Raw genomic sequence first — 12,353 nt, 5'->3', positions numbered from 1 at the left:
TAGCAATGAAGATACTATTGAAGACAGTGCTGCCAAAGCAGAGTTACGAAACACAGCCTTCCGAAATGCCTTAAAAAAAAGACGAAGTAAATATTCCAGAATTTGAATCGAAAACAGCTGCCAACATGAGTAACATAGAACTAAACATCCTCGGAGTAGTGAAGCAACTTAAATAACTTAATAAAAGCAAGTCTTCTGTTCCAGACTGCATACCAATTAGGTTCCTTTCGGAGTACGTTGATGCATTAGCTTCATACTTTACAATCATATACAACCGTTCGCTCGACGAAAGATCCGTACCTAAAGACTGGAAAGGTGCACAGTTAAGAAAGGTAGTAGGAATAATCCACTAAATTACAGGCCCATATCGTTAGCGTCGAAATGCAGCAGAATTTTGGAACATGTATTGTGTTCGAACATTATGAATTACTTCGAAGAAAACGGTCTATTGATACATAGTGAACATGGGTTTAGAAAACATCGTTCCTGTGAAACACAACTAGCTCTTTATTCACATGAAGTGTTGAGCGCTATTGACAAGCCATTTCAGATCGATTCCGTATTTCTGGATTTCCGGAAGGCTTTGGCACTGTACCACACAAGCGGCTCGTAGTGAAGTTACGTGTTTATGGAATATCGTCTCAGTTATGTGACTGGATTTGTGATTTCCTGTCAGAGAGGTCACAGTTCGCAGTAACTGACGGAAACTCATCGAGTAAAACAGAAGTGACTTCTGGCGTTTCCCAAGGTAGTGTTATAGGCCCTTTGCTGTTCCTTATCTATATAAACGGTTTGAGCGACAATCTGAGGAGCCGTCTTCGGTTGTTTGCAGATGACGCTGTCGTTTATCGACTAATAAAGTCATCAGAAGATCAAAACAAATTACAAACCATTTAGAAAAGATATCTGAATGATGCGGAAAGTGGCAGTTGACCATAAATAAAGAAAAGTGTGAGGTCATCCACATGAGCGCTAAAAGGAACTCATTAAACTTCGGTTACACGATAAATCAGTCTCATGTAAAAGCTGTACATTCAACTAAATACCTAGGCATTACAATTACGAACAACTTAAATTGGAAGGAACCCGTAGAAAATATTGTGGGGAAGTGAAACCAAAGACTGCGTTTTATTGGCAGGACACTTAGAAAATGTAACAGACCTACTAAGGAGACTGCGTACACTACGCTTGTCCGTCCTCTTTTAGAATACTGCTGCGCGGTGTGGGATCCTTACCAGATAGGACTGACGGAGTACATCGAAAAAGTTCAAAGAAAGGCAGCACGTTTTGTATTATCGCGAAATATGTGAGAGAGTGTCACAGAAATGGTACAGGATTTGGGCTGGACATCATTAAAGGAAAGGCGTTTTTCGTTGCGACGGAATCTTCTCACGAAATTACAATCGTCAATTTTTTCCTCAGAGTCCGAAAATATTATGCTGACACCGACCTAAATAGGGAGGAACGATCACCAAGATAAGGGAAATCAGAGCTCGTACGGGAACATATAGGTGTTCATTCTGCCCGCGCGCTATACGAGATTGGAATAATAGAGAATTGTGAAGGTGGTTCGATGAACCCTCTGTCAGGCACTTAAATGTGATTTGCAGAGTATTCATGTAGATGTAGATGTATACGTAAAACAAAAATAGAAAAATTTTTGAAATTGTTTTCAATGAAGTGTCCTATACTGTATCTTGATTCATAATCAAGTGCAAGCGCCAGCTTTCTGAAAAATGATCCGTTATGCATCGTTCGCCGCGGAATTACTGGCAACGCTCGAAACCTTCGTTTGTTTCCCGAGCGAAATTCGTACGAAGAAATGTCACTGTAGCAAAGCTGTCGTAGCGCGATGCTCGTTGTGTTCGGAATATCTGTGTATCGATTATTTCTACGATCGCTATCATCCGAGGGAATACACCATATTTTTATGAAGAATACATATATGAGTAAAAGGTAATAATTAATATAAGAATTGGTATCAGAATTAAATATCAAAATATGAGAATTTTAAAGAATTGTAACCCTGAAAATACCACACACAGATACGTAATATATGTATGGCACTTACTGTGAAATCCAGCACTAATTTCTGAATTAATGTAACGCCCTTGTATGCCATAATCTGATAAGAAACATTTGTGTAGTTATCTTATACGGACATTTGTCAGGCTTTGAATATTGCGTGTACCAACTTTCAATGTCCTTTTCCTTGCCAATAATTGTCGTAAAGAGTTTCTATCCAATTTCCGAAGTTCCGCTTTAGATTCTCGAGCCTATTGAAGTTTTTTGTGGATAATGGGATGCTGGCTCATTAACCCAAACCCCGAACTTGGAGGACCAGGATTTGATGGTTCAAATGGCTCTGAGCACTATGGGACTTAACATCTGAGGGCATCAGCCCCTAGAACTTAGAACTACTTAAACCTAACTAACCTAAGGACATCACACACATCCATGCCCGAGGCAGGATTCGAACCTGCGACCGTAACGGTCGCGCGGTTCCAGATTGAAGCGCCTAGAACCGCTCCGTCACACCAGCCGGCCAGGATTTGATATCAGTGTTAAAATGAGACGGGCATATGATGAGAATGCCAGATCATCGGTGGCCAAAGGATGTTTATGAATGGAAACCAACCGGCAGACGCAAGCGCGAAAGACCACGACGTTCTTGGAAAGACCACATAAGTGGAGTAATAGAACATCGCAGCTTCGACAAGGAAGATGCGCTGGATAAAGAGGCTTGGCGGAGGATAACAGGAATACAACAAGATGTTGTTATTAATTAATCTTTGTACTGATTAATCCTGTAATAATAATAATAATAATAATAATAATATCCAAACAAATTCAAATAATATCACATCACAGCCAATACAGATTAAGCGTGGAATATACCAAGGAGACCCATTAAGTCCTTTCTGGTTCTGCCTTGCTCTGAACCCACTATCCAACATGCTAAATAATACAAATTATGGATACAATATTATTGGAACATACCCACACAAAATCACACATTTGCTATACATGGATGATCTAAAACTATTGGCAGCAACAAATCAACAACTCAACCAATTACTAAAGATAACAGAAGTATTCAGCAATGATATAAATATGGCTTTAGGAACAGACAAATGTAAGAAAAATAGCATAGTCAAGGGAAAACACACTAAACAAGAAGATTACATATTGGATAACCACAGCGACTGCATAGAAGCGATGGAAAAAAACAGAAGCCTATAAATATCTAGGATACAGACAAAAAATAGGAATAGATAATACAAATATTAAAGAAGAACTAAAAGAAAAATATAGACAAAGACTAACAAAAATACTGAAAACAGAATTGACAGCAAGAAACAAGACAAAAGCTATAAATACTTACGCTATACCAATATTGACCTACTCATTTGGAGTAGTGAAATGGAGTAACACAGACCTAGAAGCACTCAATACACTTACACGATCACAATGCCACAAATATAGAATACATCACATACATTCAGCAACAGAAAGATTCACATTAAGCAGAAAGGAAGGAGGAAGGGGATTTATCGATATAAAAAACCTACATTATGGACAGGTAGACAATTTACGAAAATTCTTTCTAGAACGAGCAGAAACTAGCAAAATACACAAAGCAATCACTCATATAAATACATCGGCTACACCACTGCAATTTCATAACCACTTCTACAACCCTTTAGATCACATAACATCAACAGATACGAAGAAAGTAAATTGGAAAAAGAAAACACTACATGGCAAGCACCTGTATCATCTAACACAGCCACACATCGATCAAGACACATCCAACACATGGCTAAGAAAAGGCAATATATACAGTGAGACGGAAGGATTCATGATTGCAATACAGGGTCAAACAATAAACACCAGATATTACAGCAAGCATATTATTAAAGATCCCAATACCACAACAGATAAATGCAGACTTTGCAAACAACAAATAGAAACAGTAGATCACATCACAAGCGGATGTACAATACGAGCAAATACAGAATACCCCAGAAGACATGACAATGTAGCAAAAATAATACATCAACAGCTTGCCTTACAACATAAACTTACAAAACAACACGTTCCCACATACAAGTATGCACCACAAAATGTACTGGAGAATGATGAATACAAATTATACTGGAACAGAACCATTATAATAGATAAAATAACACCACATAACAAACCTGACATCATACTCACCAATAAAAAGAAGAAATTAACACAACTAATCGAAATATCCATACCCAATACAACAAATATACAAAAGAAAACAGGAGTAAAAATTGAAAAATACATGCAACTGGCTGAGAAAGTCAAGGACATGTGGGATCAGGATAATGTTGACATTATACCAATTATACTATCAGCTACAGGAGTCATACCACACAATATCCACAAGTACATCAATGCAGTGCAGCTACATCCAAACTTATATATACAACTACAGAAATCAGTAATTATTGATACATGTTCAATTACCCGAAAGTTCCTAAATGCAATATAACATATATCGTACAGTTAAAAGGAAGTCACGCTTGATCAAGGTCCGCGTCACTTCCCATTTTTGACCAGACATATCGTCTGAGAAAAGAAAGAAATAATAATAATAATAATCTTCTACGGACATGTGTAGATAAATAAAAACAATAAAAATTAAATGAAGAAAAACTATAATCGCGTTTCGAACACTGGGCGCAAAATTGTGCTATCATTTTTTCTGATTGTTGTTGTTGTTGTTGTGGTCTTCAGTCCTGAGACTGGTTTGATGCAGCTCTCCATGCTACTCTGACCTGCGCAAGCTTCCCCATCTCCGAGTACCTAGTGCAACCTACATCCTTTTGAATCTGCTTAGTGTATTCATCTCTTGGTCTCCTCTTTTTACCCTCCACACTGCCGTCCAATACTAAATTGGTGATCCCTTGATGCCTCAGAACATGTTGCACCAACCGATGCCTTCTTCTAGTCAAGTTGTGCCACAAATTTCTCTACTCCCCAATTATATTCAGAGCCTCCTCATTGGTTATGTGATCTACCCATCTAATCATCAGCCTGTAGCACCACATTTCGAAAGCTTCTCTTCTTGTCTATGGTACGGTGCGGTAAGACGTACACAAGTACCTAGAAAATGCCTCGGAAATTTTGGCTGTGGTTTTTTCAGAAACGGTCGAGTATTCACGGGTAATCCGAGACACGTGTTCGCGTGTTTTGGCTCCTCTTCCATTGAGCAAATTTGCTGGGAAATCTGGTGATGGCACTCTCCGTGTTGTCATCGTCAGTAATACGCGAAGGCCCTAATTAGGACTAGATCGATTGGTCGTAGTCGATCTCCCATTTTTGAAAAGAGCGGCTCTTACCTGTTACAGAGGCAGAGGTTGAAAATACTGCTTCAGATGCAAATTACTTTATTTTCACACGACCAGTTTCAGACTGTTATAAGCCCATCCTCAGGTGTCGTAGCTGGGCTGTGGTCCCCGAGCGCCGGGTGTACCAGACGCCGTGTGCTGCCTATGAGCGCAAAACGACACCTGAGGATGGGCTTATCACGGTCCGAAACCGGTCGTGTGAAAATAAAGTAATTTTCAACTGAAGCGGTATTTTCAACCTCTGCTATAATAGTTGCGGATGTTCTTCCAGCAGGATTGTTTGCTGTTGCAGAGGACCACGCGCGGGGACTCAGCACGTTCACCATCATGGCCGGCCTGGGCGGATTCATGGGCTACGCCCTGGGCGGCATCAACTGGGACGCCACCTTCATCGGTGAGTAGCCCGCTGTCTGACTCTTCCTCTACCTCTCCCCCTGTACTCTGTTTACTTTCCGTAGCCGCCTGACACCAAGGGAAAAGTACAGGGGCAGCCAGGGGCAATCCGTACTGGTCACAGGCTCCCCTAACATCCGTACATTGTCGACGGGCTGGGCGCTCACCTGTGCCTTCAAATCTCAGCACAACCATAAATTCGATGGGTTCAGGTCAGGTGAACAGGGAGGCCATGCTATTGGACCTGCTTGACAAATCCATTGGCCACGGAACATTGGATCTCTAGAAAATGCGGTGGCGCCATTTCGTGCATAAACAATAGTTGTTTCTTCTCTGGAAAGGTAACTTGCTCCAATAAGAATGGTACACTACTGGCCATTAAATTGCTACACCAAGAAGAAATGCAGATGATAAAAGGGTATTCATTGGACAAATATATTATACTAGAACTGACATGTGATTATATGTTCACGCAATTTGAGTGCATAGATCCTCAGAAATCAGTACCCAGAACAACCAACTCCGGCCGTAATAACAGCCTTGATACGCCTGGGCATTGAGTCAAACAGAGATTGGATGGCGTGTACAGGTACAGCTGCCAATGCATCTTCAACACGATACCACAGTTCACCAAGAGTAGTGACTGGCGTATTGTGACGGGCCAATTGCTCGGCCACCATTGACCACACGTTTTCAATAAGTGAGAGATCTGGAGAATGTGCTGGCCAGGGCAGCAGTCAAACATTTTCTGTATCCAGAAAGGCCCATACAGGACCTGCAATATGCGGTCGTGCATTGTCCTGCTGAAATGTAGGGTTTCGCAGGGATAGAATGAAGGGTAGAGCCACGGGTCGTAACACATCTGAAATGTAACGTCCACTGTTCAAAGTGCCATCAATGCGAACAAGAGGTGACCGAGACGTGTAACCAACGGCACCCCATACCATCACGCCGGGTGATACGCCAGTATGGCGATGACGAATACACGCTTCCAATGTGCGTTCACCACGATGTCGCCAAACACGGATGCGACCACTGTGATGTTGTAAACATAACCTGCATTCATCCGAAAAAATGACGTTTTGCCATTCGTGCACCCAGGTTCGTCGTTGAGCACATAATCGCAGGCGCTTCTGTGTGTGATGCAGCGTCAAGGATAAGTGCAGCCGTGGTCTCCGAGCTGATAGTCCATGCTGCTGCAAATGTCGTCGAACTGTTGGTGACGATGGTTGTTGTCTTGCAAACGTCCCCATCTGTTGACTCAGGGATCGGGACGTGGCTGCACGATCCGTTACAGCCATGCGGATAAGATGCCTGTCATCTCGACTGCTAGTGAAACGAGGCCGTTTGGACCAGCACGGCGTTCCGTATTACCCTCCTGAACCCACCGATTCCAAATTCTGCTAACAGTCATTGGATGTCGACCAACGCGAGCAGCAATGTCGCCATACAATAATCCGCAATCGCGATAGGCTACAATCCGACCTTTATCAAAGTCGGAAACGTGATGGTACGCATTCCTCCTCCTTACACGAGGTATCACAACAATGTTTCAGCAGGCAACGCCGGTCAACTGCTATTTGTGTATGAGAAATCGGTTGGAAACTTTCCTCATGTCAGCACGTTGTAGGTGTCGCCACCGGCGCCAACCTTGTGTGAATGCTCTGAAAATCTAATCATTTGCGTTTCACAGCATCTTCTCCCTGTCGGTTAAATTTCGCATCTGTAGCACGTCGTCTTCATGTGTAGCAATTCTAATGGCCAGTAGTGTAATACATTGAGCAGAAGTCGGATTTACGCAGCACCTTCTTAGTCTGTTTGGTAAAGTGTATGGCCCAAAGACAGTTCCTGCCCGTAAACTGATCCTGAAGCGATCGAGATACCTCAGCCCGACGGTTGCTCGAGGATTACACCCGCCAACACGCGCTTGTTGTCATAGTTTACTACACCAACTCTCGTGAATCCCACCTTATCTGTGAATAAAGTTCGCATTACGGATAGTAAGTATAACGGCCCATTTCGCAGCAGGTACTGGTTTCCTGACATATAAGACCTTTTCTGGTTGTGACCAATACCATCGCCTGTAAGAAGATGTAATGCTTTTATTTTAAACTGCCATATACAAATGTTGCTTAGCGGCCGCGTAGACTCTATATCCTGAAGAGGTCTTTTGTTTTGTTTTTATTTAATCGAATTTTTATGTTGTTCACAAACTGCAACGCCTTCTAAGCTTTCCACTCTAATTAAGGCCATATAAGTATGTCCTTTTCCGAATGTACTTCTGACCAGAAAGCGATTCTCGTAGCTGCAGTCAAGAGGTCTTTGTTAACGATGCCTGTTGCGTTCATGTGGACATACACTGAAGCGCCAAAGAAACTGGTATAGGCACGCGTATCAAATACAGAGATATGTACAGTGTCAGAATACGACGCTTGCGGTCGGCAAATCCTTTATAAGACTACAAGTGTCTGGCACAGTTAGAACGGTTCCTGCTGCTACAATGACAGGTTATATCAAGATTTAAGTGAGTTTGAACGTGGCATTATAGTCGGCGCACGATTGATGTGACACAGCATCTCCTAAGCAGCGGTGAAGCGGGGATTTTCCCGTACGACCATTCCACGAGAGTACCGTAATATCAGGAACCCGGTAAAACATCAAATCTCCCACATCGCTGCTGTCGGAAAAAGACCGTGTAAGAACGGCACCAACGACGACTGAAGAAAATCGTTCAACGTGACAGGAAGCGTAGCATTTCACCAAATTGCTGCAGATTTCAGTACTGGGTCATCAAGTGTCAGCGTGCGAGCCATTAGACAAAACGTCATCGATATGGACTTACGGAGCCGAAGACCCGCTCATGCACGACACAGAGCTTTACGCTTCGCCTGGGCCTGTCAGCACCGACATTGGGCTGTTGATGACTGGAAACATGTTGCCTGGTCGGATGTGACTCGTTTCAAATTGCATCGTGTAGAGGTATGGAGACAATGTCATGAATCGAAGGACCCTGCATATCAGCGAGGGTCTGTTCAAGCTGGTTGAGGCACTGTAATGGTGTGGGGCGTATGCAGTTGGAATGATATGGGAGCCCTGATACACCTAGATACAGCTCTAGCAGGTGACACGTACGTAAGCATCCTGTTTGATCACCTGCATCCATTCATGCCCATACTGACGGACTTGGGCAATTCCAGCAGGACAGTGTGACACCCCACATGTCTAGAAATGCTACGGAGTGGCTCCAGGAACACTCTTCTGACTTTAAGCACTTCCGCTGGCCACCAAACTCCCCAAACATGAACATTATTGTGCATATCTGAGATGCCTTGCAACGTGTTGTTGAGGTAGATTTATGGACAGGCCTGCAGGATTCATGATTTCAGTTCCATTCAGCACCACCTCATACATTAGCCGAGTCCGTGCCACGTCGTGTTGCGGCACTTCTGCTTGCTCGCGGGGGCCCTACACGATACACTCCTGGAAATTGAAATAAGAACACCGTGAATTCATTGTCCCAGGAAGGGGAAACTTTATTGACACATTCCTGGGGTCAGATACATCACATGATCACACTGACAGAACCACAGGCACATACACAGGCAACAGACCATGCACAATGTCGGCACTAGTACAGTGTATATCCACCTTTCGCAGCAATGCAGGCTGCTATTCTCCCATGGAGACGATTGTAGAGATGCTGGATGTAGTCCTATGGAACGGCTTGCCATGCCATTTCCACCTGGCGCCTCAGTTGGACCAGCGTTCGTGCTGGACGTGCAGACCGCGTGAGACGACGCTTCATCCAGTCCCAAACATGCTCAATGGGGGACAGATCCGGAGATCTTGCTGGCCAGGGTAGTTGACTTACACCTTCTAGAGCACGTTGGGTGGCACGGGATACATGCGGACGTGCAGTGACCTGTTGGAACAGCAAGTTCCCTTGCCCGTCTAGGAATGGTAGAACGATGGGTTCGATGACGGTTTGGATGTACCGTGCACTATTCAGTGTCCCCTCGACGATCACCAGTGGTGTACGGCCAGTGTAGGAGATCGCTCCCCACACCATGATGCCGGGTGTTGGCCCTGTGTGCCTCGGTCGTATGCAGTCCTGATTGTGGCGCTCACCTGCACGGCGCCAAACACGCATACGACCATCATTGGCACCAAGGCAGAAGCGACTCTCATCGCTGAAGACGACACGTCTCCATTCGTCCCTCCATTCACGCCTGTCGCGACACCACTGGAGGCGGGCTGCACGATGTTGGGGCGTGAGCGGAAGACGGCCTAACGGTGTGCGGGACCGTAGCCCAGCTTCATGGAGACGGTTGCGAATGGTCCTCGCCGATACCCCAGGAGCAACAGTGTCCCTAATTTGCTGGGAAGTGGCGGTGCAGTCCCCTACGGCACTGCGTAGGATCCTACGGTCTTGGCGTGCATCCGTGCGTCGCTGCGGTCCGGTCCCAGGTCGACGGGCACGTGCACCTTCCGCCGACCACTGGCGACAACATCGATGTACTGTGGAGACCTCACGCCCCACGTGTTGAGCAATTCGGCGGTACGTCCACCCGGCCTCCCGCATGCCCACTATACGCCCTCGCTCAAAGTCCGTCAACTGCACATACGGTTCACGTCCACGCTGTCGCGGCATGCTACCAGTGTTAAAGACTGCGATGGAGCTCCGTATGCCACGGCAAACTGGCTGACACTGACGGCGGCGGTGCACAAATGCTGCGCAGCTAGCGCCATTCGACGGCCAACACCGCGGTTCCTGGTGTGTCCGCTGTGCCGTGCGTGTGATCATTGCTTGTACAGCCCTCTCGCAGTGTCCGGAGCAAGTATGGTGGGTCTGACACACCGGTGTCAATGTGTTCTTTTTTCCATTTCCAGGAGTGTATTAGGCAAGCGTACCAGTTTCTTCGGCTCTTCCATGTATCTTCCGCCTGCAGTTACCGCGGCGCGAAAAATCACCAACATTCGGACGGGGGAATTCTCCTAGGCAGTGTTATCCAATGAGACAAGGCAGTGAGCAAGTGCTAGTCACAACATCAGTAGTCTCCAGGAGTTGCCGTCAGGTGGCGGAGAACGCAGCAAACTCGCTAGACATGAAAATTATAGAGCACATCTGGGGCATTGCAACGTGCTGTTCAGAAAAGATCTCCAGCCCCTCGTACTCTTACAGATTTATGGACAGCCCGGCAGGATTCATGGTGTCAGTTCCCTCCAGGTCTACTTCAGACATTAGTTGAATCCATGCCACGTCGTGTTGCGGCACTTCTGCGTGCTCGCGGGGGCCCTACACGATATTAGACACGTGTACCAGTTTCTTTGGCTCTTCAGTGTATTTCCACTGCAACTTTCATCACATAGCAAATACTTCTTTATGTCTAACTTGGAGGTGAAATACCAATTTTCATAAATTTAGTTTTAAAATTCTTTTAATGCAACGAAATATTTTCTTAAAAATTTGCATCCCCTATTGCACTCTCTTATGGTTTGAATTTCCAGAAACACTGAAAAACGTTTTTTTTTTTTCATTTTTGATTGAGAAGTCAAATACCAATTACCCTAGATGTAGCCTTAAAAATCCTTTAAAAAGTGCGCGTCATATATCTTGGCGGCCGAGTTTAGGTTCGTTCTGCGCATCTGACGTCACAAAACACAGTCAGCCAATGAACAGAGAACGACGTTGCCAGATCTCGACAGCAGTGCAGAGCACGGACGAGTCTTCAGTTTTAGAAACGTTCAGTCATAAATAAAGCAATAGAACAAAAGCAATGTCTTGATAGCAGACTTTATTTTACAGAATTTTGGAAAAAGCATTCTTTATACCAATTGCTTCATATTCTATTAATTAATTAAACCAAACAAGCAATAAGACTCCTAATTCAGGCGATAGCAAGGAAAGGTGTTTGTTTCAATCTCACGAACTGCTTTTTCGCAATAAAGAACAGCGGTAATTGTTTATTTCCTATTGTACTTCGACGAAGCGTGAGTAATTCGTAGTCATACCAACAGTGTTTATAAGTAGTTGCGTGAGCTGTTAGAGCCCTTATGGAGTTACACTGTTTGATGAGCTGAGGTAGCGGAATGGTTAAGGTGTTGGGCTGCCAAGGGAAAGGTTATGAGTTCACACCTTGTGCGGTGCGTAATATTTTCTTTATTTAAAAACAATATTAGAGTGCCTTACTTCACAAATTTTATTCGTTTGAATGAAATTTCTAGTGCTTTGCCTCTTCATTAACTTTTTCGCTGCTGCAGACACGTGCTCCCCGCATTCCGCGCTGTGCGCGATTTTGTCATCACTGCACTTCTCGCCTGTGCAGACACATGGTGTTCCCACTGCTTTGACACACTTATCATTCGATTTCACAAAAACTATTTGACCAAAAAATTTGATTTTTACACGTCTTCTTGCCTTATCCCCCCATAAACGACTTAATTTTGTTTTGATGTGCAGCATTAAATGTAGTAAACCACTGCACGAAATTTTGAAGAGTTTGCAGAGGTAAAAGTCCATAGCGTATACTTTCCGTAAGGGCCGGCCGCGGTGGTCTAGCGGTTCCAGACGCTCAG

The 12,353-nt window shown here is 44.3% G+C and overlaps 1 protein-coding gene across 1 annotated transcript in view; it reads left to right on the top strand.

Moving 5' to 3' along the window:
• LOC124718682 (membrane-associated transporter protein) overlaps nucleotides 1–12,353 on the top strand; it is a 152,300-nt gene that overhangs the window by 48,635 nt on the left and 91,312 nt on the right. Inside the window, exon 4 of the mRNA XM_047244306.1 lies at nucleotides 5,677–5,778. Within this exon, the coding sequence (XP_047100262.1) occupies nucleotides 5,677–5,778 (102 nt within the window). The remainder of the gene's footprint in view (nucleotides 1–5,676; nucleotides 5,779–12,353) is intronic.

The sequence above is a fragment of the Schistocerca piceifrons genome, chromosome 10, assembly GCF_021461385.2.
Source record: "Schistocerca piceifrons isolate TAMUIC-IGC-003096 chromosome 10, iqSchPice1.1, whole genome shotgun sequence".
In the NCBI taxonomy this organism is placed as follows: domain Eukaryota; kingdom Metazoa; phylum Arthropoda; class Insecta; order Orthoptera; family Acrididae; genus Schistocerca; species Schistocerca piceifrons.
Note: the sequence above shows the minus strand (reverse complement) of the source record. Positions and strands in the feature narration are given on the sequence as shown.